The sequence below is a fragment of the Lampris incognitus genome, chromosome 6 (genome assembly GCF_029633865.1).
Source record: "Lampris incognitus isolate fLamInc1 chromosome 6, fLamInc1.hap2, whole genome shotgun sequence".
NCBI lineage: Eukaryota > Metazoa > Chordata > Actinopteri > Lampriformes > Lampridae > Lampris > Lampris incognitus.
Window position 1 is genome coordinate 38,881,124 of NC_079216.1, and position 24,331 is coordinate 38,905,454.

Genomic DNA, 24,331 nt, shown 5'->3' on the forward strand with positions numbered 1-24,331 from the left:
TTTGGAAATGGTAGTTGTGATGCTGATAGTGGTGGCAGTGACCTTAACAAGTCTTCTGTTGAGTTGGCCTGATGTCTAGAGTACGTTTATCAGAGTACTTTATGGAAAACGTCAGGGCATAAGAATATACTTGGGACAATAAAAGGTGGGCATTGAAACGGCTATATCATGAAAATGGTAACTTTGTGTGTGTGTGTCTATTTCTATGTATTTTGCGTGTTTCTACCTGCCTATATGTGTCTCCTTTAAAATAGCCTTACTATTTTCAAATACTGCTTGAAGGGGTTCATTTCTGTTCTCTTTATCCCGCTGAATAATTTTGTAAAGGTTCGTGATCAGATGAGGAACTTGCACAGTCCAAGTGAAGGTTAACGACTCAAAGTCATATGATTACCTTGTGATGGGTTCATCCTCTAATTCTTTAAGTAATGAAATCTGCGGTCTCTGTCCGTGTGCATTTGTCTGACCGGTGCTGCTCCCTCCCTGCAGGGCATCCACGCCTCGCATCGGGGACATCCTGCAGAAACTCACACCCTTCCTGAAGATGTACGCCGAGTACGTCAAGAACTTTGATCACGCCATGGAGCTGCTGAAACTGTGGACAGATCGTTCACCTCAGTTTAAGGCCATTATTCAGGAAATACAGGTAAACCAAAACGCCTACTCAGCCCTTACGAATGGCAGTTTCTACAGACAACAAAATGTTCAAAACCCATAGAGCACATACAGTAGATGAGAGAGGTCAAGTTTTCAATTGCCACAAAGTTGTTGCAGTACAGCCAAGAAACTACTATTTTGTAACTAGGATTTTTGTTAAACAACAATCTCTTCATTGCCTCTGTCCCTATGAAATAGACTGTAAAATCATCATACTGTGTGAAACAAATTATATGTATCTATATAAATCATTTAAGATGTATGCATATTTTGGGGCGTCCGGGTAGCATGGTGGTCTATTCCGTTGCCTACCAACACGGGGCTCACCGGATCGAATCCCCGTGTTACCTCCCGCTTGGTCGGGCGTCCCTACAGACACAATTGGCCATGTCTGCGGGTGGAAAGCCGGATGTGGGTGTGTGTCCTGGTCACTGCACTAGCGCCTCCTCTGGTTGGTCGAGGCACCTGTCCCGGGGGGGAGGGGGAACTGGGGGAAATAGCGTGATCCTCCCACATGCTACGTCCCCCTGGCAAAACTCCTCACTGTCAGGTGAAAAGAAGTGGCTGGCGACTCCACATGTATCGGAGGAGGCATGTGGTAGTCTGCAGCCCTCCCCGGATCGGCAGAGGGGGTGGAGCAGCGACCGGGACGGCTCGGAAGAGTGGGGTAATTGGCCGGATATAACTGGGGAGAAAAAGGGAGAAGAAAAAAAAAAGATTTATGCGTATTTTTGTCTAACTTAAGAGCCAGGAAGTCTGTGGTCATCTGACGCTCCAACACCACATGTTGGAGCCGGTGCAGAGAGTCCCACGCTACGAGATGCTGCTGAAAGACTACCTGAAGAAGCTGCCGCAGGACGACCCCGATCAACGAGATGCAGAGAGTGAGCAAACAACACTAAACCATACACCGCAAGTTGTGATTGCAGGCAAATAGGCCAACGGTAAAAGTTCCTTGAAAAAGTTTTAACTATAATTTGTCCCCGTTTTTGTGACAGAATCGTTGGATATTATAGCCATGGCAGCCACTCATTCCAACAGTGCCATTCGAAAATCTGTAAGTACAGACTCTAATATAAGCATTTTCCCTGTGTCATGCCGCCGTCCCTCTGGGTGCCATTTCTAATCCTATGCCGACAAATTGCATTTTTATGATGCAGGAGAATCTGAAGAAACTGCTGGAGATCTATGAGATGCTGGGGGAGGAGGAGGATATTGTTAATGCTTCTAATGAGTTCATCAAGGAGGGCCACATCCTGAAGCTAGCTGCCAGAAACACATCTGCCATGGATAGATACCTCTTCCTGGTGAGGGGAAACGCCAAGCACAGCAGACAAAATCAGAACATTTGTGTTTGGCAGCATTCTTCTCTGGGAAAACATACCGCAGGAGATATATATATTGTAGTGTCTCCACCCGGGCAAGTCAGCAGAGGAAAAAAAAAAGTACTGATTCCATGCCAGGAATACTTCTTTGTGAGGATACACTTGAGGCCACATTAACAAACCTTAGTTTCAGATATTGGGTTGATTGAATTATCTGTCTGGAAGAGACGGTTCCCTGAGCAACTCAGTATGTATGATTTAAGGTGCTACCATTTTCTTTCGTTTTGGTAGGGGGGAAAAAAAATGTCCCATCCCCCAAAAACTTACAGTGAGGAAAAGATTGCTGCGTCATGCCTCAACTTGCCTTAAGAAGCATTGCTGAATCCTATATGTAGTGAACATGTGTATACACACACACACGCACACACACACACAAAAACGGCTACACATATACAGAGGGAGAGATAGAGAGAGAGATTAATATATAATAAATATCTGATATGGTTGTATTTGTACCTATGAATACAGCATGGGATGGGAATGGCACGGTGGCGCAGTGGTTAGCGTGGTTGCCTCACAGCAAACAGGTCCTGGGTTCGAGCCCCGGGGTAGTCCAACCTTGGGGGGGTCGTCCCGGGTTGTCCTCTGTGTGGAGTTTGCATGTTCTCACCGTGTCTGTGTGGGTTCCTCCGGGTGCTCCGGTTTCCTCCCACAGTCCAAAGACATGCATGTCAGGTGAATCAGCTGTACTAAATTGTCCGTAGGTGTGAACGTGTGTGTCAGTCCCGTGATGGTCTGTCAGCCTGTCCAGGGTGTCGCCATGCAATGACTGCTGGGATAGGCTCCTGCATCCCCGCAACCGTGAGAGCAGGATATGCAGTTTGGATAATGAATGGATGGATGGAAGACAGCGTGGGTGAAAAAAAGCCAGCTTTTTGCAGAAGTTTTGTCCCCTCTGCCATAGCAGTTTTCAATAAAGTACCCTGGCGAGAGTCCTTGAAAATGAGTGCACCCATGTCTCATTAAATGTATGTGGTAGTATATGTATGTATGTATGTGTGTGTTTTTTTCTAAGTATGAAGGTGAACTTGTTTTCTATTGTGATTAACTTTCATTTGGATGTATGCAGGTGAATCTGTACTTTGATTTACATGCTGTGGCAACAGATTTCCTCAAGGTGGACAACATCTATCCATATTCCATCTATCTGTCCATACCCCGCCCAAAAATAAAAATATACAAATCCTCCCAGAATATATATTCCCCCAAGGGGGCTTCACTAAAAAGCCCCAAATAATATATAGCACTGTCTACACTGTGTGTGTGTGTGTGTGTGTGTGTGTGTGTGTGTGTGTGTGTGTGTGTGTGTGTGTGTGTGTGTGTGCCTGCGTGTGCCTGCGTGTGCGTGCACGCGCGCTTTTCAACCTGTGTCTCTCTTTATGCTAGTTCAACAACATGCTATTGTACTGCGTGCCCAAGTTCAGCCTGGGAGGACCAAAGTACACAGTGAGGACGCGCATTGGCATCGAGGGCATGAAAGTCCTGGAAACAGCTAATGAGGACTACCCTCACACCTTCCAGGTGTCGGGAAAGGAGAGGACGCTGGAGCTACAGGCCAAGTAAACCAACTGCATACTCCACAACCGCAACATCTGATGAAAAGATGCGTTCAGTCCGCTCGTCTATAATGAACTCTGGACTGATAGTGTAATGACAGAATGCCCGCTATGGCTGAAGCCTCCGCAACACCATCTTGGTATTCCTTAAGCAATAAATTAAGTCTGGGGTTTCTGCCGCCTTGGCACAATAAATAGGTGTGCAGCACACAGTTGCAAGACTATATTTAAAAAAGGATGCGGTAAAACTATACACAGGTGATAGCAACGTTACAAGAAATAGTAATATTTATGGCGGTAGTGTTGTTTTAACATTAATAGTTGTTAATTGCACATTTTGAGATCAAATTGGTATTAACGGCACATAACATATTAAGCACATTGATGATCGTAACTTAAACATAATATTATGGGCGGTGTAAATGCTTACATAGCGGGAAACAAGGGAAGACCAAGATGACGGCGCCGTGGCTTAGCAGATTTTACGTCATCATCAATAAATCCAGAATTTATTACAGATCAGTGGTTGAATCTGCTTTAAAATAATTTAAACATTCAGAGTTTCTCAAGATTGAAATCCTGCCAAGAGTTAAATTTATAATATAACATTCACCCTATATAGTTCAATTAGTATATTGTGTTGTTTCCTCTTACTTTGTTCCTTCCTTCTTTTTATGCTGCTTTTCTTTTATTGAACTTGTTCTTTTTATGCCTTGCGTGAAGCACTTTGGGTTACCTCTGTGTACAAAATGTGTTGTATAAATAAATTTGCCTTTGCACATGTCACCCAAATGAGAAGTCTTTAAAATGACGCTTACTAGTTCCAGAGCTGTAAAACACTATACATATACCACTTTTTTGCAGTGGGACTGGCCACTGTAAAAGTCTGAAAAACCATTTTTGGCATAGGTTTTTTTTTTTTTAAATTTTATGTTTTTTATGGTCCGTTTTTCTTCTTCCTCAGTTCGGACCAGGACAAGGCGGACTGGATAAAGGTACATGAAATTCACTTTTCACTTCTTTCTTGTTCTCTGGTTTGATGATTTTCTGTCATGCAGAGAAAGTAGAATTAAGGACCGTCCACACCAAGATCGATAACTAAAAATATATCATTTTAAAAGTCATTTTTAGGGCGTCCGGGTGGTGTAGTGGTCTATTTCGTTGCCTACCAACACAGGGTCGCTCGTTCGAATCCCCATGTCGCCTCCGGCTTGGTCAGGCGTCCCTACAGAAACAGTCTGCGGGTTGGAAGCTGGATGTGGGTATGTGTCCTGGTCGCTACACTAGTGCCTCCTCTGGTCGGTTGGGGCGCCTGTTCAGGGGGGAGGGAGAACTGGGGGGAATAGCGTGATCCTCCCACGTGCTACGTCCCCCTGGCGAAACTCCTCACTGTCAGGTGAAAACAAGTGGCTGGTGACTCCACATGTATCAGAGAAGGCATGTGTTAGACTGCAGCCCTCCCCGGATCAGCAGAGGGGATGGAGCAGCAATCGGGACGGCTCAGAAGACTGGGGTAAATTGGCCAAGCAGGGAGGAGGAAAATGGGGAAAATCTAAGAAGTAAAAAAAAAAAGTGATTTTAGCTCAAGTGGATGGCAGAGTCCACACCATGACTGTGGCGAACGACATCGTCGGGATCACTTTCAGAGCAATTTGATGAACAATAGAAACACTGACAGCCAATCAAAATCCATCTTGGCTATCGTGGTATACAGCTTACTAAACGCTTATATAACATAACATTGGGCTGCAAATTGCACATAAAAAAGTCATTTTACCTGAGGCATACTGCCAATTGCTGTGGTGCTCATGGGGTCTCTGAAGTATTTTTGCTCCTTACTAATGTCCTCTTTAGCGATTGCCAGGATACCATCAAATTGACGCTGACTCACATGAAAGTAAAAGTTGTCTTCAAAAGACGACAACTGTCATAACAGTGTTGGATTCTCCTACCTTCTCTCGTCTTTGAAGAGTTTCGTGAACGCATATCCTTCTGGTTTTCTTTTCTTTCTTTGCGCAACCTACAGCAGTAACAGTCATCACTACAGACTTTATCCATCGATATCCATTTTCCTACGATGCCGACACAGCTGGAGCGCACAGCACGTGCTTGGCACCACTGTTTACACAATGTTATCGTTCATCGGTGTGGATGCTCACATCGTCATCGTTATAGTTATCCTTCTTGGTGTGGACGGCCCTTTAGACCTACATCTACTCATTTAGCATTTAGCCAGAGCGACTTACAAGAGAGTCAGCAAATGGTAGAGAATGTATGTCAAGTCAAGTGCTTTTAGTAAACGAGTGTCTTTGATTATCAAGAAGGAGTGATGGATATACTAGTAGATTCAAGTTAGAAAGTGGCTGGACGATAACAACATGTCAGTATCACAGGCGTTAAGTGCAGGTAGTAGAAGGGTGCAAGAGTAACAGCAGATACCATTGATTCATATTAGCTGGAAAATACCACTAATCGGCTTAAGAATTGTACTTAGAGGGGGGTGTCCAGGTAGCGTGGTGGTCTATTCCGTTGCCTACCACCACGGGGATCACCAGTTTGAATCCCGGTGTTACCTCCAGCTTGGTCAAGCATCCCTACAGACACAATTGGCTGTGTCTGCGGGTGGGAGGCCGGATGTGGGTATGTGTCCTGGTCGCTGCACCAGTGCCTCCTCTGGTCAGTCAGGGCACCTGTTTGGGGGGAGGGGAGGATCTGGGGGGAATAGCGTGATCCTTTCACGTGCTACATCCCCCTGGCGAAACTCCTCACTGTCAGGTGAAAGAAGCGGCTGGCGACTCCACATGTATAGGAGGAGGCATGTAGCAGTCTGCAGCCCTCCCCGGACTGGCAGAGGGGGTGGAGCAGGAACCGGGACGGCTCGGAGAACGAGGTGATTGGCCAGGTACAATTTGGGGAGAAAAGGGGGGGGGATAGTGCTTAGAGACCACATAAGTGTTAAGGTAAGTCTGGAAGAGAAAAACTTGTAAGCCTTTCTTGAATGAAGTGAGTCAGTGGCTCTGATGGACGTTGAAGGTTCGTTGCACTATTTTGGGGCCAGGTGAGAGAGAAGTCTTACTCTAAAGCTTGCCACTTTGTTGGAGCGGGCAGATGGTAGTCTACCAGAAGTAGAACAACAAGTATGAGCAGCAGGAGTGTATACTATGTTAATAGCAGGTAAATCATGCAGCTCCCTTGAAACACCCGCAGCTCCAGCAGCAATGGTTTGAACTACATGAGGGTGACAATAGGGAGCCAGTGCAAAGACACCAAAGAGACTTGCTGATTTGATGTCAAATGTGTCCCTCAGGCTTTCCAGGAGACCATTGAGATCTTCCAGCAGAAAAATGAAACATTCAAGTCGGCATCTAAGGAAGTAGAAGAAGTATCAGTAAGTTTCACTTTGAAACTTCATAGAAAAATATTATCAAGCGGTCTTTATTATGCATTATCACAATGTTGTGTTGAAAATGTGCATGGGTGCATTACTCCTGCTCATATGGATACTGCACCTAGAACTGTAGAGGACATTTTCTAATATTCGCTGCTATGGTGTACCTAAACATTTTGCATTTTTCAGTTTTGTTTTTCTGCTCTTTTTTTTTTCTTATAGACTGCTGAGCTGGGGAAACGGGCCCCTCGCTGGATCCGTGACAATGAAGTAACAATGTGTATGAAGTGTAAAGAGCCTTTTAATGCTCTGACGAGACGGAGACACCACTGTCGAGCGTGTGGCTATGTAAGTCTGCATTATGTTCTGCTTTCCCTTCATCATTGAGTAATGTGTAAATATAAACATGGGTGTGGGAAAGGTGACTGCACTATCACAGAGTGCCTTAGCAGCTGAATAATCTGTGTCATCATAAAATTAACTTTAAAAAATAAATTATAGAGAGTAAAGTCAGAGTAAGGTCAAAGATGGTTGAAGCTCTCTCAATTTTTATGACACAAATTCATCTCCGCCAAGATCAGTGCTTCGGTCTCTCAACCATCATCGTACTGTACCTTCAAAGAAAGATTGGTATTGACTGTTAAGGTGACTGCTTTTTTATCAGGTGGTTTGCTGGAAATGCTCAGACAATAAGGTGGCTCTTGAGTATGATGGCAACAAGGTGAACAAGGTCTGTAGAGACTGCTTCTCCAGCCTGACAGGGGAAGAGAGAGCCGAGGGCAAAAAGAAAGGCATTTTAGAGGTGAGAAGATGTTCACACACACACACACACACACACACACACAAACATTCTTGTACTTTTATCTTCATGAAGACCCATTCATTGACTACATTCATTCCCTAGCTCTTAACCCTAACATTAACCATCAGAATTACGTCTAACCGTAACCCTTACCCTTACCCTTACACACACCTATCCTCATTTTAACCTTAACTATAAAACCAAGTCAAAAACAGCATCTTTCCACAAGCTGTTGACCACCTGAACCTGGCCACCCACTGAATGTCTGTAGATATTTTTAAATATTTTGTACTCTTGCTCTTTTTTTAACTTATTTTTAGCTTTTGGTCTTCATGTGTGTATTTCTTATACTGCATTTGCTGTGTTTGTCTGTGTCTGTCTTGCACTGTTTGGTGAAGCCACAGCCCTCATTTCATTTTTAACATGTGCCTGCACATTGTTTTTAATGACAATAAATTGAATTGAATTGAATTGAACTGAAGTCCCAACACTAAAATAGATCCTTAAAGGAGTGAGGACCAGCCAAAGTGTACTCCTTTTCAAAAATTTCCTCACTCTGATGGTTAAAAACCCAAATTTGGTCATCACAAAGATAGAAGTACAAGAGCACACACACATACACACACGCACACACACATACACACACAAACACAGACACACACCTGATGTTGTTATCCATTATGTGTGATTAGTGTACACCATGACCACCTGACAGTATAAGTGACCATCACATTTTGACCTTAGACATACTCCTGTGAAATCGGTACCCCAGTAAATACATTTTAAGTAGAAAGAGTAACAATGAAACATGAGATGCCAAGGACATAAACCACACTCACACATACACACACATACGTACTCCCATACACACTCCCTCATATGTGATTGCCGTTGTACTGTTGGACGTGCCCTACCGACCACTTGCCCTCCCTGTGCAGATTGAGGCGGCTCAGTTCACAGGAAGCAGCATCATGTGTGGCTTCCTGCAGTACTGTGAAAAGAACAAGCCCTGGCAGAAGGTCTGGTGCGTCATCCCTGAGAAGGAGTGCTTGGTGCTCTATCTCTACGGCGCTCCACAGGTATAAAAACTCACAAATTGTCTTTCTGCTGGATTAATGCTCAGTAGTGTGAGTCCGCACTAGGGGTATAAGAAAATATTGATAAACTTGAGTATCGTGATTTTATCTTTCAAAATAATGCTTTCTTTTTTTTACAAACTGCATTTATTCTTAAGATTACATACAAAGCGACGTGGCAGCAGCGCTACCTCATTGTGTAGTTCAAATATCTGACCACTAGGTGACAGGGCTGCATGCAACCACAACAATAGCAGGCGCTAGCTATGGCTCCGATTACTCTGGTCTTACGCACATTGATGTTTTCTTCGTGACATTTTCCTAAAAGTTTGACAAAATACTGATGTACATCAGTGTTTGTAGTATAAACATTTCTAAAAAAATTTGGATCGTGACACTTGTATCTTGCATTCGTGTCACACGAATAATTCTCCATCTTGAAAATGTTTTGCAATGCCATAGAATTGTATTATATTATGTACACCTTGCTCTAGTCTATACTCTGTGTTTAACGGTGTCTGATCTGTCTTTCTGTCTCCTGTATGAGTATTTTGTATAGATGCACCACTGTGTGGGTTATGTTGCCATGTATTTGTTCTGCTATTGTGTTTGCTATGTGTAATGTGACAATTGTCAAAAAGATTTTTCCCCTTGGGGACAATAAACAACCTAAACTAAACTAAGAGACAGAAATCAATAGGGAACAGGTGCTGCTTTTCATCCTCACATCCTGCCCTCTCTCTGCAGGACGTGAAGGCCCAGTGTACGATACCCCTCCTGGGTTACTCTGTGGAGGACACCCCCCGACCTACCGACCCCCCGGCCAGCTTCCGCCTCTCCCAGTCCAAGTCCGTCCACAGCTTTGCTGCTGAAACCGATGAGCTCAAACAACGCTGGCTCAAAGTGATCCGAGTGGCCGTGACAGGAGAGGTGCCCAAGTGCCCGCAGCCCAACGGCAATAACGCCAGCATGGACGACAACTCACAAGAAGCTGGCTCTGATGACACGTAGATGTTTGTTTTGTAACAGTGAGAGACTGTGGAATACTCAACAAAGACATGATGCGCGGATGAGACGTACGCTGCGCAAACAAATGAACACTTCCCATCACTTTGGATGACAACTTGGAAAACCAGTGCTGAATAAGATGCCTTCTCTTGTCGATCTACATTTTTCCTCGTTTCCGTCTGGATTTTTTACAAACCCGAGACAAGAGCTCCGTCAACCACTAGATGTGCTGGAATATAAGGAAAAAAAGACAATGAAAGATATTTCTAGTACAATCAACACTAGAGCGGGAGAACCTCAGGACTGTTTCTGCATCCGTTCTGGACGTCTCAAGCTTACTCTTTGTTAGACCCTCAACCTGTATCCCCCAACTCCTGTTGAGTCAATGGAGGAATGACAAATCTAAAGCCCGCCCTCACAGTATGTGAATCAAAAGGACTTGTCTGAGCCCCGAGACTTAGTCTGCCTGTGACGTGACAACTCGGCTCTGTATACCTGTACAGTATAAAGCGTTACCGTTTAGTTATGTTTTTAAAAGCAACAAATGTTTTTAATTAATGTACAGAGAGAATCAATTCCCAGCCTGTTCAGAAAGACACCCATGTAATAATATAGAGTATTCTTAAGTGTTTCTCTCTAATGCAGTGGTCAAGTAAATGCTGGGAAAATTATCACAAACAAAAATCCCAATTATGTAGTTTCATATCATGGTAGTTTCATCCTGCCTCGCTCTTCCATGAGGGGAAATGCACAAGTCCTAAATCAGACTTGATGGATGTACCAATTCTCCTCTGTCTGCCTGCCTTTGAATTAGTAGGACTCGCCCCATCTCATTTTGTAGGTCAACTAAAACAACTTATGAGGCTTAAGGAAATAATATACAAGCCCCGCCACATAACCGTAGAGTAAAATGGAGGGTTATGGGTGTGATCCGACATATAGGCTTTAGGTGGAATCGCTGTAAGGAAGGTGTTAAGGATGTTGTGATGTCGAAGGGAATTGTCATTCTAAAATCAGCCATAACTACCACTGTTCGAAGCGGATAGTGCCGTATGTCACACAATGGGTTGCGATCGCCTTTCTTAAGTCCAAAAAGAGCAGGCAATCAAATAACCCAGCCTTTAACTGTCTTAATGCGATACGTTTTCTATGTATAGGTATTACTAGGGAGGAATATGGAACTAGCCCGGGAGTCTCCCACCACGCTGCACAATCAGACACACAGCTAGACACCGCGAGACAGGGACAGGAAGTGTAAATGTTTTTAATGCTGTAATTAATTTTTTGTTATTTAAAGTAATTTATAGAATATGATGAGCATGATTTTAAAAGTAGCACAAAAAAAAGTTCTTGCCCTCAATTTGTCTGTTTACTATCAGCCGATTCCTGTTCAAATAGAAAGTAAAGTAGGTAGGTTTCATTTCTCCTTAGACAGAAATGATTCCTCATCCAATTCTCGCCCTATTTGTCACCTTAAATCTTCAGTGTTACTGCAGAATTGTTCTTAGTGGATGGACCTGGGTTAAATGTGCCTATTATATCCCGTGTGTGTGTGCGTGCGTGCGTGTGTGCATGCGTGTGTGCCTGCGCGTGCGTGTTCATTCCCAAGTTTCCATTTGCAGAATTTCACCCATGTTCAGTGCTGGTGCTTATCCACTTAGCATTGCCTCTTCAGTATTCAGATGCAAAACAAGAGCACAAACTACCCCATCTGTAAGATCAGAATGTAAAAGCAGATTTTTTTTTTTTAATCGCACTGTCCCCTCCTCTTCCCAAATGTTTGAGAAGCTACGCACTTTACAGTCTTAAAGTGTACCTTGTAAGAGAATAAAGCAAAATTAAATATGATATACATGGATGGTGCCTGTTCTTTAATATAACTTTTACTGGTTGCTACTGGTATGACTTGCCCCAACGCATGTATATTCTGCAGCAAATATTGTGGTTTATTTCTCAAAAAATCAGCAACATTACCACTTCACATTCCTCAAGTTGTCGGTCCTTGTGGTTCTAATTTCATGAGGAATAAGTTAAACGGTTTTGTTTGTCCTCCTTGTAAAATTTTCACAAGGTTAGACCAGATGCCCAGTTAGAAAACAGGCAGAGTGAATGGCCTTCTGCAGAAGTGGCTGTGGCCATAGTTTTGTGCCATGAAGGCCTGTCCAAATCCTTGGATACCTCCAAGTAAAAGAAAAGCATACGAAAGCTGCTGGCTATTGGCAGCATGCCTAGAACTCGACACACACTCCACCCTACACCCATGAGATTTTATTGGCTTCTGCAGCCCTTGAAGAAACTTGGCAAGGGAGCTCTTTTTGCATTAAATAAATAAATGGGGGGGAGCGCTCCCAGAGTCTTCTATCCATTTGTCAAAGTCTCGGTGAACAAGCTTATCCAAACAGAGCCCAACTCCTGCAGGTGGAGCTCACGGAGGATATGCAGTTTCAGCTAGAGACACATAGGCAACATTTAGACCGCCTGGTACAAGTGACCCAATTCTGATTTTGTTTTCCTACATGGCACAGATCATATATAATGACCACATAACGGGGGGGGGGGTTTACAAGATGGTTGTGAGACCGTCTATGTTGTATGGTTTGGAGACGGTGGCACTGACGAAAAGACAGGAGGCAGAGCTGGAGGTGGCAGAGTTGAAGATGCTAAGATTTTCATTGGGAGTGATGAAGAAGGACAGGATTAGAAACAATTATATTAGAGGGACCACTCAGGTTGGACAGTTTGGAGACAACGCAAGAGAGGCAAGATTGAGATGGTTTGGATGTGTGGAGGGGAGATGCTGGGTATATTGGAAGAAGGATGCTGAATATAGCGCTGCCAGGGACGAGGAAAACAGGAAGGCCAAAGGGGAGGTTTATGGATGTGATGAGGTAGGACATATAGGTGGCTGGCGTGACAGAGAAAGATGCAGAGGACAGGAAAAGATGGAAATGGATGATCTGCAGTGGCGACCCCTAACGGGAGCAGCCAAAAGTGGTAGTAGAGATAACCGACTCATGGCATCGGATATTTTCAGATCCGATTTTGACCAAATTTATATGTGTAAGTAAATCGGATAGGAATAACATCTGCCAATGTGACTCTTATATAACCACCTAGATTGGATTTTTCTGGTCATGGCAAATTGCACATCATTCTAAATGCAACACACTCTTGTCGTATCTTGAATGATGTGCTGCACACGTGCGACTGTTTATTTCTGCATCACTGACCAAACTCTCGTGTAGACCTGCGCACATGGATTGGTTCAAGTGCAAACCAAAGAATTATGGTGTGAGGACTGAAATTGGATGTCACTTTTAAAAGTAGATGTAAACAGGTGGTCATCAAAAAAGGATAGATTAAAAAAAAAAGGGGAAATGGGCATCAAGACCTGAGATGTAAACAAGGATAAAGATTGGCATAGACTGCTTCCAGTGAGCCTACTTGCGTCTCTGTGTAATGTGATGACAAGCTCTTTAAATAACCTTGAGTACATTCAACTAGGATGATGTTTTACTTAATTTGATTTCCAGAAGCCCACAGATGACAGCTCAAATATCTGAGTCAGAGAATTCTTTATACCTTTTTGATTCTTGATAAGATTTTTACGCCATTTTATTTCATAGAGCTTCCAATTCTGGTATAATTGACACTAAAATAAAATAAATTACTGTTTCTGCCATCCTTCAAAGACACTTAAAAAATTGCTCAAACTCACACTTCACTACACCCTGAACACCTGACTCCTGTTTGTCAATGGAGGACTGAAAAAAACCAACCCCTTTTGCAGTTACCAAACTCTTTAGGGAAAGGAAAAAAAAGATATTTGGTATTTAGTTTTTCCCTTTCAGTAAAAAGAATCACTGATATTAAGAGTCTGGCAGCAGATTCAGATATCCGGGGGTGAAAACACAATAGCGCCAAATTTACATGTAAATACATCTTAAATAATGAAAATGTGCCACCAAAGTGGAAGTTGCTTTTAGTGCATTATTGCCATGAATTATCTGAAAAGGCCATTTCTATTCACCCAAACTTAGTTTATGTGCACACCACCTGCTTTCCATCAACAGGCACTGAGACTGAAATTGAACTATGCATACAATTATCAACCTGCAGTCTATAGTTTACACTGCTGCAGACTTCTGATCATCACCACTGGTTTCCTTCATTCTGGAAACTTATCCTAAAACTATAACCTTTGCACATGCAACAAAATAGATATAATATCTATTTCACAGTCTTAGTCTAAGACCAAAATGTATGGGTTGTGTTCTTTGAATTGTTTTCTCTAGCTGTTGTAGGTTTTGCTGTTTATTTTTTTTGCGTGTGTGTGAAATAGACATGTAATCGTTAGAAAATTTTTATTTTCACTACAGAGAAAAGAATCACAAAAAGAAGTCATACAAAATGCAATAATAATCAAATTTTAAAATCTGTGTAAATAAAATGTTCATGAATGTGCTCTGCAAGCTAGATTTTATCAACTTGACAAGTGCTAATAGCAGAGCACCAGCCATATTGGCCCTAAGACCTGATACACACTCCAGGAGTTGTCAGGTCTGCAGGAAAGAATGAATACAGAAATCAGAGCATGGGTACAAAATGTCTACAAGTGACCAAAATCCACGCAAGACCATATTTTCATCTGTCAACTCTGTTTTGGCTGCTGCAGTTTTAGACTTGTGTGTATTACAAGCAGGGGAGAAACTGGGTCTCAGCCCTTTGGCAGCACAGCTGCGTGGCAGCACCTGGTGTATGTTAGGTGTGATTTTGTATTACAAGAAGACCATAGTTTTTTTTCCAGCTCCTTGATTTTATGAGCAAGCTTCGTGTCTTGGTTTACGCTTGCTGTGTGGGTGCATTTCGCGTGTGTCAGTCTCATGTTTTGGGCTGTCGGAGCAGGCCGCGGATCCTGCGTACCAGGGCCTGGATGAAGGTGTAGCGAGAGCGGACCTGGCTGTACAAACCCTCCACCTCCAGTAGCTTCCTCTGCAGAGCCTCCCCAAACCCTGCCGTCATATCGCTCTGTAGCTGAACGCACGCACGCGCGCGCGCACACACGCACACACACACACACACACGCGCGCGCGCGCACACACACACACACACACACACACACACACACACACACACACACACACACACACACACACACCAGCCAAGTGAGAGGAGACAGGTGTAATGTAAGAAGCACATATAAAGTAGACACTAGGCAAAAATTGGGACAGCTACCAGAAATAACACATTTAAAGTGTTAACAAACACAGGTATTATGACAAGGCAATATAATGCACATATAGTGTTGTCCATTAAGAGCCTTTTTTTATTTTTTTACCTGCTCTAAATCTTGTTGGCTGACTTGAGACAGACCCAGGCCACGGCCTTTAGATAATCCACCATACATTTCTGAGGAGAATATCAATGTCAAAAAAAGAATACAAATGCCATTTTGTTAGACTACACTTAGTTGAGTTAATCTTGGGCATGAAAACGAAGTAGGGGGGTCAAGAAACAATTCAGGTAATATCACTCACTATCTGAGAAAGATATTCCAGATTACTTAACTGTTTGGAAATAACAGCAAAAGCTAGGCAGTTTTTTTTTTTTTTTTTTTAATTTCCTTCCTAATTATGACTGCCTCAAAGTGACTTGACCCCAACCCTGGCTTATCAGGGCAGTGACTCTTCCTACTTCTTCTCACCATTAGAAATGCGTGGTCTGTAGGTACTACTTCCAGGCAACAGGGAGTCTTTTGGGTCGGTGGGGGTGCAGTACACCAAGTAGTATTCCAGGTGCCGCCACAAAACAAATAAGGAGGTCTCTATTACATCTGAAGGAATGGGATGGGTCAAGGTTGTTCACAGTGAATTATAACACTGGTGCATTGCTCAATGGAACAAAACCCCTAAAACCACAAAGGAGGTATTCACAGATATATAAATGATGTGAATGTCTAGTGCAAAATTGGGATGGATCCTATTTTTCTTCTCTCTTATTTTTTTTTTTTAAATGATAGGTTCAAATTAACTTAAGTATGAAAAAAGCATTGTTTTTATCTTTCAAAACCAAATAATTTACAGGCATTTAATATTCCAATAATGTTATAATGTAACTGCCATCCATCGAAGAGGACTGTTATGCGTACTACTTTTCAAGGTGAATGGTTTGTCCTCCTCACTCCATATGTCTGAAGCTATGTTTAGGCAACTTTGTGAGCCTTAACTACGTAAGGGCTCACAGCACAGAAGGTTATTGTTGGACTGAAACCTATTGTCCCCCCCCTCCTTCTTTTTCTCCCCAATTGTATCCAGCCAATTATTCCACTCTTACGAGCCGTCCCGGTCGCTGCTCCACCCCCTCTGCCGATCCGGGGAGGGCTGCAGACTATCACATGCCTCCTCCGATACATGTGGAGTCACCAGTCGCTTCTTTTCACCTGACAGTGAGGAGTTTTGCCAGGGGGACGTAGCGCATGGGAGGATCACACTATTCCCCCCAGTCACACCCCCCCTCCAAACAGGCGCCATGACCAACCAGAGGAGGCACTAGTGCAGAGACCAGGACACATACCCACATCTGGCTTCCCACCCGCAGACACGGCCAATTGTGTCTGTAGACGCCCGACCAAGCTGGAGGCAACATGGGGATTCGAACCGGCGATCCCCATGTTGGTAGGCAATGGAATAGCCCACCACGCCACCCGTATGCCCCGAAGAAAATGTAACAATATCTTTCACGGTCCTTGTCTTTCTCGGTGTGCCCCATCTTTTCTGGTATGCGGTAGATCTGTTGTAAACAACGTCTTTTTTTCTTTCTTTTTTTGGCACTATCATTCAACATCTCTTCAGGTAAGTGTTGAAAGGATACAGGAGCAGAGGGCCAACAGCTTGGCTCTGTTGTTGATGAGTTGGACCAGTCGTCTCTTGGCTAGCAGGCTCCTCTGGACTGATGAGATTTTTTCCACCCCACCTGGGCCTGACACAAGACCCTGGCACAGCTACAGACAGTTATGACACAGATCTTTAGTTACAAGTGAAGTAAACGCATACTGAGGCTAACAACATTAAAACAAATCTGACCTAGCTAGATGCATTTTGTCCTACCAAGGGTAACTACACTGACAGAAAGGATGACAGAAGGTTAAAATAAAATCCAGCATGAGGGAAGAGTTGGAATTTGATTGGGGACTGGCAACAGACTGTCTTAATTGATGTGAACTGTTGTGGGTGGTGAATGAGTCTCACACAAACGTGCGAGTATGAGAGAGAGAATTTTAAGTGCTGGGCAGGAGATGTAATACAGTGCCACGGTGCGGGAGAGTATGAGTGAGTGCATGTCAAGAAGTGTCTACAAAATCGGTCCATCTTCACCTCCTTGAGCTCCTCTGGGGGCAGATCATTGAAACTCTGTAGTTTGTCCAGACTTTGTCTGTGACTCTGGTGAAAGCGGAAGAAATCCGCAGCACTGTTCTTCAGCAGGTACAGTACCAGTCCCAGGCTGGGTACACGGGAGTAGGGCACTGATGGCAGTGTGGACGACAGATCTGAAACCAAGACATAAAGGAGAATTCAGCACTTACCTCTTTAACTGGTCAAAAAGTTGAATCAGCTCATCCTGACACAACATTTATTGAGAGAAACATTTCATCACTCATCTCTCATTTCTGTTCTCCCCCCCCTTTTCTCCCCAACTGTACCCATCCAATTACCCCATTCTTTCGTGCCATCCCGGTTGCTGCTCCACCCCCTCTGCAGATCTGGGGAGGGCTGCAGACTACCACATGCCCCCTCCAATACATGTGGAGTCATCAGCCATTTCTTTTCACCTGACAGCGAGGAGTTTTGCCAGGGGGACGTCGCACACGGGAGGATCACACTATTCCCCCCACATCCCCCTCCCCCCTGAACAGGCACCCTGACCGACCAGAGGAGACACTAGTGCAGCGACCAGGACACATACCTACATCCGGCTTCCCACCCGCAGACACGGCCATTTGTGTACATAGGGATGCCTGACCAAGCCGGAGGTAACATGGGGATTTGAACTGGCGATCCCCATGCTGGTAGGCGACGGAATAGACCGCTATGCTACCCGGATAATCTCTCTCATTTTTCTCTCTCAATAAACATTGTGTGCAGATGAACTGATTCAACTTTCTGTGATTTTCTTACCTGGATTATTGAGCATGCATAAAGACTCTTAAACAGGTGTGCTTTAACATTGATATGCTATTTGCATGTTTAACATTTAAGAGACAGTATGAATTCAGATTTAGAACTTGATGAATCTTCTTTGAAACACAAAGGAAAGAAAATCTAGTCATAAAAAGAGGAAAGGCATGGCTCGTTTGAAAGGTTTATAAGCATTGACAAGTGTAGTTAAGGTAAAAGGATATATAAAACAACAATGTCAAGTCCCTTCCCTCAACCACTGATACAGGAGGCACGCCGAGTATCACTGACCTGCACGTGCTCCGTCCCTGCCAGCCGGCTCGTTGCCCAAGGGGCTGAAGAGGCAGATACTGAACTGGGCCTGAGCTGAGCTCTGAAGCAGCAGGGTCTGGCAGTACTCCATGATGTTAGCACACACCTGGGGACAAAAAGAGAAAAACACTCAACGACAGTTTTAGTGACAAAAGATATGTGAGCTCTGTGCTAAGATGACTGAAACAGAGAGATTTCTGACTCAATGTGCAAAATTTTAGCAGGACTTTTCCATTAGGTAGGAGAAAGTTAATACAAAGTGTTTCCCTACTATGACTGGTCAATACTCTAAAGCCATCATCTTTCTTGCCTATTTCTCTCATTAGTTTGTTTGTTTGTTTGCTTGACCTGTTGCATAGCCACCTCCATCCCCTCCCGTCGTTCTGCGGGGTTTCCAGGAGTGGCGATCTCAGCCTGCTTCAACAACCTTTCCCTCTCGCTGCCTGCCAGACGGCCCAGCAAGGACAGACACAAGCGCTGTAAAAAGGAGAGGCTCTATGTTATGAATGTGCATAAGCATGCATACAGTCAGTATTGGAGGAAAGAGAACGTTTTGCCCCGATTTTATAAACAAATTATGGCTATAAAGTTGACATAAAACCCTGTAGATAAGGAACACATATACAGAACCTTGCATTTGGAGAGATGATTCCAAGTGTCAGCTATGCTATTATGTAAATATGTATCAACTCTTAAGACACTGATAATGTAACACTTGGCATTTAATCTGACACTGACACAAACACCCAAATACTGAGTGCCAATGATAAACTTGACATAAAAAGAACGGATGTTGCCTAACCTGGAATCTGTAGATGTGACCCTGGAACTCCAGCAGAGCGGGACTGTTGACCTCCCCACCCATTTCGAGGGTTCCTGGGGGACGGACATTATCTGAACATTAACACTACTGATCAATTAGTCTCTAATGTGTGAATGTGAGTGGTTTGAGGGAGAGTAGCAGCAAACAATCAGTGAGGAAGAAATGAGAATTGTAGTCTGTTTCCTCAAGATAAATATATCAGGTAAGAGGCACGTTGGCTCATAGTTTAATACAATATCCCCAATCCTCATGCTGAAAGCTCAGATATGCTCGACTGTGTTTGTCAACTGACCTGGCATGGCTGTCTTGCTGATGATGCCAGTGAGCAAAGAGAGCTCTTGCAAGGCTCCCATGCTGAGCTCCTGACAACGGAGCTGAGATTGGATGGTGTCCGCATGGGCAATTAGCCACTGGAGAACCTGTGTACACATGGCAAGGGCACACGCATTAGCACACAAGCACGCACACACACATAAATGAGTTATAAAATGGATAGTTCTTCTTTGCTCCTTATAGTACTGAAAATAAATGCTAATTTGTACTAGTCATTTTCAAACCCTGCATTTCTTTGATTAGCGGACTAATCAATAAAAGTCACAGACTAAACCTCACCATACCATACCACAACCAGCCATGACCCAACTGAACATAGCCAAAAGAGGCCCACAGGAAGTAAAGGATCAAAAACAACTTTTTGATTTTGCAGGGAGGGGGAAAAAAAAAAGGATAACAGGGATAATACAGGACATGACCAAGATAAACCAAAGACAAAGGAGTGCCATGTATTAAGAAGTTAATGCACATACTTGTGCTGCTCCCTGCTGGTGATTGGAGGTGGTGGAGGTCAGGATGACCTGGAAGAGCCTAAGGGCTGGAAGAAGGATCTGCCGGTAACGGTCCAGAGGACTGGGGATGAACCCTGATGGATCACTCATAACCCTATAGCATTACAAAGGAACAGAGAAAGAAATGTAACCAGGTAAGAGCTAAGTGTGGTTGTCATACCACAGAAATACAAAATTGAAAATACCTTAGGAATGGAGGTCATCTGGACTAGTGAGGTCTAGGAATGACTTAAGTACATTCAAAAAATATGGTAGATCAAATTGAAAGCAGATGATTTTTTTATTCCAACTTTAAACTCATTTGATATACAAAATAATAAAAGATACAATACTAATATCATATATTGCTTGTTCATACAACATGCATTTGGACATAAGAACTCAGTTCATCCTGTTTACAGAGTCCTGTTTGCTGTCAAGTCAATTTTATTTGTAACGCCCAATATCATAAACTACAAATATGCCTCAAGGGGCTTTACAGCAACAAAATATCCTCCTTAGACCCTTGCATCAGATAAGGAACAACTAACTCCCTGTTGTGTGTCTGCGTGTCACTGCCTTCTGTCTGTGATCTGAGGGACTGCGTCCTCTCATCTAAACTCCTATTGATGGTCACCTCTCTCCAAGCCTCCTCAACAGATGGAAATTTTGCTGCCTGAATGTGGAGCTTCCAGTCTGGAGCCAGGGAGCAGGTGTCGGTCTCAGGATTCATTTCTTCAGGCAGATCAAACTTCTGTGTTAACTCCTGGAGTATGTAAGAGTAGGAGCCTTTCCCATCCTCCTGCTTATTCTCCATCTTCCTGTTGACTCTCAGCTTCCTGCCCACTTGCTTGACAGACAACTTCTCTGGGGAGAAGTCATTAAAGTAGAGGTTCAGGGCAAAATGTTCTCCCTCTTTCTCCAGTTGGTAGGAGACCGGCTAGGTTTGGGACACGCTCCATCCATTCTGTGATCTTGTGCCAAGGTTCCTCCAACACCTCTACAATGTTGTGGACTTCCTGCAGGCCAGGACAAGTCCAGAATGAATGGGCTGGAGGAAGGGTTTGGATCCATAGGAGGACATAATTTTCAGTGGTTGCTGAATGTTTTCTTCTGAGATGAAACATGGTGAAAGTGTGTGTTGGTTGTATTGCTTTGCGTCTCAGCAGTGGCACTGTCCTAGTTTTTATCTTTCCTATAGGTATTCCAGTGTCTTCAGAAACTTTCACATTGTTGAGAAAACTCTCCACTAGATGGTGGCATTACTCAACAACTGGTGACGTCACGGTGCGTGTTCAGAGACTTCCCTTTCTTTGCCATAAGTTACTAGTAGATGGCCTTAATTGTGTATACTAGATGTAAATGTATACAGTATATCACGGTAGTAAATCATAATGCCTCATAAATAAGCTTTGGTGGTTTCCCACATATTCAATAGATCCATTTCTCGGTTATTTTCTTCTAAAAACTGCTCTCTTGCTAAGTAGATCTTTGTCTATTTCAATAAGTAACAGTAATCCCTGCTGTGATCGAAGTTTGATCTTAGAATGTAGCCATTGCCACATTTCAGTAACCAAATCTGCTGGTTTTCTTGAAACCATGTAAAAATGTCTTGCATAAGTCTTGAGGGTTTAAAAAAAAAAAGGTAAAATCTCCATCACTTGGATTGATCTGTCTCTACTGCTCTTGCCAACTCAAGCAATTGCTGTAATGCTTTTTGTCTAGTAATCCTCTTAATTGAGGAAATAGCTGGGGTTTTTTTGTCTCATCTAAACTGTTAAAACACACTCCCAATCAGCCCCAGCTACCATTAGGGGACAATTATATTTAAGCACTAAATCAGCTAAAATTTCTTTAAAGGAGACAACACTGCCACAGCATTCAATTATTTTTAAGTCATTCCATAATTTCAAAAAAGTAGTGTGAAGAAGAATGAGGATTTTGCCTTTCTTTACACAACATTTTTAACTTCCCAATTCATAATTTATGCCATGTTAAAAAGTTTAAAAAAAAACGTTGATGGTCTCATGAACTTGAATGTTACTCAGTCCCTTTCCCACCTTTACCTGTGCGAGTCACTGTCTGGGACCATGTCAAACACCTGGCACTCTATCAGCTGAGACACTAGCCCACAGCGCAGCAGCTCCATGGCCCCCTGGCCTGTCTTAGCCACCCGAGTCAGCAGGGCCTGAACACGTGGAAAAAGAACAGTTTAGTTTATGCCTGCCCCAGGTCCTTTACTTACCATGTGAAAGAACAAGAAAAAGAATGTGTCTATACTTTCATAATCCTAATGTAGACATTTTGGAAACAAAATATATAAATACAAACAGGTGTTTTATTTTTATATATATATATACATATATTTGTGACAGGTGTCTATCCCCCCTCACCATCTTGCTCTCATAGATGTAAAGTGGTTTGAGGAGGGGAGGCTGGGGTGCAAGCAAGCTCTGCAAAGCAGCATCATCCTGCCCGAGGCTCTCCACCAGCACCCGCAGGTAGCCACTGTTACACAAATACACCAGCCACTGGTTCTGACGGTCTATAGAAAGGATTCGGTCCAGCACAGCCAGGGCCAGCATCTGAAAGACAACGGAACATGAGAAGACGATAGAAATCAGAGAAAGATGTAAGAGGTAAGCCCTGGCGGAACGTAGTGGGGGAAAAGTTATACAATGGAGAGGCTTCTGCATTCCCTTGCAATACTTCAAAGTGGCCATGCAAGTCATTTTCTAAAATGTAATACTAAATTATCTAATCTACTAATATTTATGGATAGGGGTGGGTGTCTGACTTTAACACCACTGAAGATGTTTCTGAACTATTTTGTGTAGGTCAATCTATGTACATGAAGGAAGACGGTATCTAGACCATCGTGGTTTGAGTCAAGCAGTACTTCACAGGTACTTATTACATATTCTTGTTGATGGGGAAAAATTATATTGGGTATGTGAATGTAACATAATTCTATAACATTACAGTCCATATACTTACCACAGAAATTAAGTCTGTTGAATACTGTTTTGCTTTATATTTCAATTTGATTATCCGAATTGGAGATGATGGCAATAAATCACATAAGAATAAATAGTAATTGAGCTATGGTTTTGTAAGAACTGTATGGTTTGTTCATACCCTGGCGATTTCATGGCCATCACAGGCATCCCTACACACCACCTCCATGAGAGCTGTGCCATAGCCCTCAATGATGGATAGGCTGTCTTGCTGTAGTTTAGAGAAACCATCCTCAGGGGCTGTCAGACACTCCCACATAGACTTCCCCCCTGGACAGAAGGAGGGAGAGAGAGAAAGAGTCAGATATCAGGGTGCGTATGGAAAAAATGTAGGTACCTGTCCCTTTTAAAATTGTATACTTTTTCCAGAGTACTATTTTTATGACGATGAATTCGAAATGTCGCTCATTTGAATTTATCCTGAAAATCGCTGGTTAAAATTACTGCTGACAAGGCAATATGGGGCTGAGGGGTTCTTTACAAAAAAAAGGTCTATTTATCAAAAACAACAATAGATCTACCACCATGTAAAATGTGCAGCACTGTGTGTTGCACTACATGAAACTATATTTTACCAATATTTTAAAAGTTTCCAGACCTATATGGGACTCCTGCCTGTCATCACCCACAACTGTCCTGTGTGTCTGTCTCACTGACTGTACTGTACCTGTCTGCAGAGTGTCAGGCTCTTCAGGTTTCTGGGCAATTTTTAAGTAGTAGAGCAGCGAGCCGTACAGGTGTGCACGCAGACGCTGGAATCCACCACCTACAGATGTAGACAGATTTTTTTTTAAAAAAACAAAAAAAAACACTAATAATTCACAAACTAATCCAGTCTCACCAATTATAGATATTTGCCAGACAAAATGTTTATTTAAACTGAACAATACAATGTCCCATACATGGTCTGGCTTAAAATTCCACAACTATTCCATCATAATTAAGGCAAGTCAGATTTATTCATATAGCCCTGAATCACGATCTAGTCCTGGGGGCTTTACAATCACAATTACATTCTGTGCAGTGTAAGACTTCCCCAATCCTTAACCCTCAAATCAAATTCCCTACAAAAACTTATCTTTTCTACCCTCTGCTCTTATCATGAATTTATTAGCAGGGATCAAATAAAAAATTATAAAGATAGTTTATGCCTTACTCCAAGAAAATGACAATTCCACAGCTTTACTCGTGATTTTTTTTTAAACTCTCTCACTTTCCTGTCGTGACAGTATTTCTTCAAATTTGAATATGTTTTACAACTGCAGCGTGCATCTCGACAAAAACAGATACATCGGCTAAACGCACAGCT

At 43.1% G+C, this 24,331-nt stretch overlaps 2 protein-coding genes across 5 annotated transcripts in view; one reads left to right on the forward strand and one right to left on the reverse strand.

The window, feature by feature from the left end:
• Nucleotides 1–11,714, forward strand: part of fgd4a (FYVE, RhoGEF and PH domain containing 4a) — a 72,301-nt gene extending 60,587 nt beyond the window's left edge. For all 4 annotated transcript variants that reach the window (XM_056281294.1, XM_056281297.1, XM_056281295.1 and 1 more), the window contains 11 exons: nucleotides 490–646; nucleotides 1,403–1,541; nucleotides 1,656–1,714; nucleotides 1,818–1,964; nucleotides 3,429–3,601; nucleotides 4,563–4,593; nucleotides 6,906–6,986; nucleotides 7,209–7,334; nucleotides 7,651–7,788; nucleotides 8,727–8,867; nucleotides 9,612–11,714. In XM_056281294.1, coding sequence (XP_056137269.1) covers nucleotides 490–646; nucleotides 1,403–1,541; nucleotides 1,656–1,714; nucleotides 1,818–1,964; nucleotides 3,429–3,601; nucleotides 4,563–4,593; nucleotides 6,906–6,986; nucleotides 7,209–7,334; nucleotides 7,651–7,788; nucleotides 8,727–8,867; nucleotides 9,612–9,875 — 1,456 coding nt within the window. In that variant the 3' untranslated portion in view covers nucleotides 9,876–11,714. The remainder of the gene's footprint in view (nucleotides 1–489; nucleotides 647–1,402; nucleotides 1,542–1,655; nucleotides 1,715–1,817; nucleotides 1,965–3,428; nucleotides 3,602–4,562; nucleotides 4,594–6,905; nucleotides 6,987–7,208; nucleotides 7,335–7,650; nucleotides 7,789–8,726; nucleotides 8,868–9,611) is intronic.
• Nucleotides 11,715–14,036: 2,322 nt separating this feature from the next.
• The window catches only part of nup205 (nucleoporin 205), a 45,492-nt gene continuing 35,197 nt past the window's right edge, over nucleotides 14,037–24,331 (reverse strand). The window contains exons 29-42 of the mRNA XM_056281223.1: nucleotides 23,690–23,788; nucleotides 23,144–23,292; nucleotides 22,399–22,590; nucleotides 22,072–22,193; nucleotides 19,988–20,120; nucleotides 19,474–19,600; nucleotides 19,161–19,234; nucleotides 18,707–18,835; nucleotides 18,338–18,464; nucleotides 17,246–17,418; nucleotides 16,743–16,872; nucleotides 15,577–15,705; nucleotides 15,211–15,281; nucleotides 14,037–14,906 (exon numbers count right to left, since the gene is read on the reverse strand). Of these exons, the coding sequence (XP_056137198.1) occupies nucleotides 14,754–14,906; nucleotides 15,211–15,281; nucleotides 15,577–15,705; nucleotides 16,743–16,872; nucleotides 17,246–17,418; nucleotides 18,338–18,464; nucleotides 18,707–18,835; nucleotides 19,161–19,234; nucleotides 19,474–19,600; nucleotides 19,988–20,120; nucleotides 22,072–22,193; nucleotides 22,399–22,590; nucleotides 23,144–23,292; nucleotides 23,690–23,788 (1,808 nt within the window). The 3' untranslated portion in view covers nucleotides 14,037–14,753. The remainder of the gene's footprint in view (nucleotides 14,907–15,210; nucleotides 15,282–15,576; nucleotides 15,706–16,742; nucleotides 16,873–17,245; nucleotides 17,419–18,337; nucleotides 18,465–18,706; nucleotides 18,836–19,160; nucleotides 19,235–19,473; nucleotides 19,601–19,987; nucleotides 20,121–22,071; nucleotides 22,194–22,398; nucleotides 22,591–23,143; nucleotides 23,293–23,689; nucleotides 23,789–24,331) is intronic.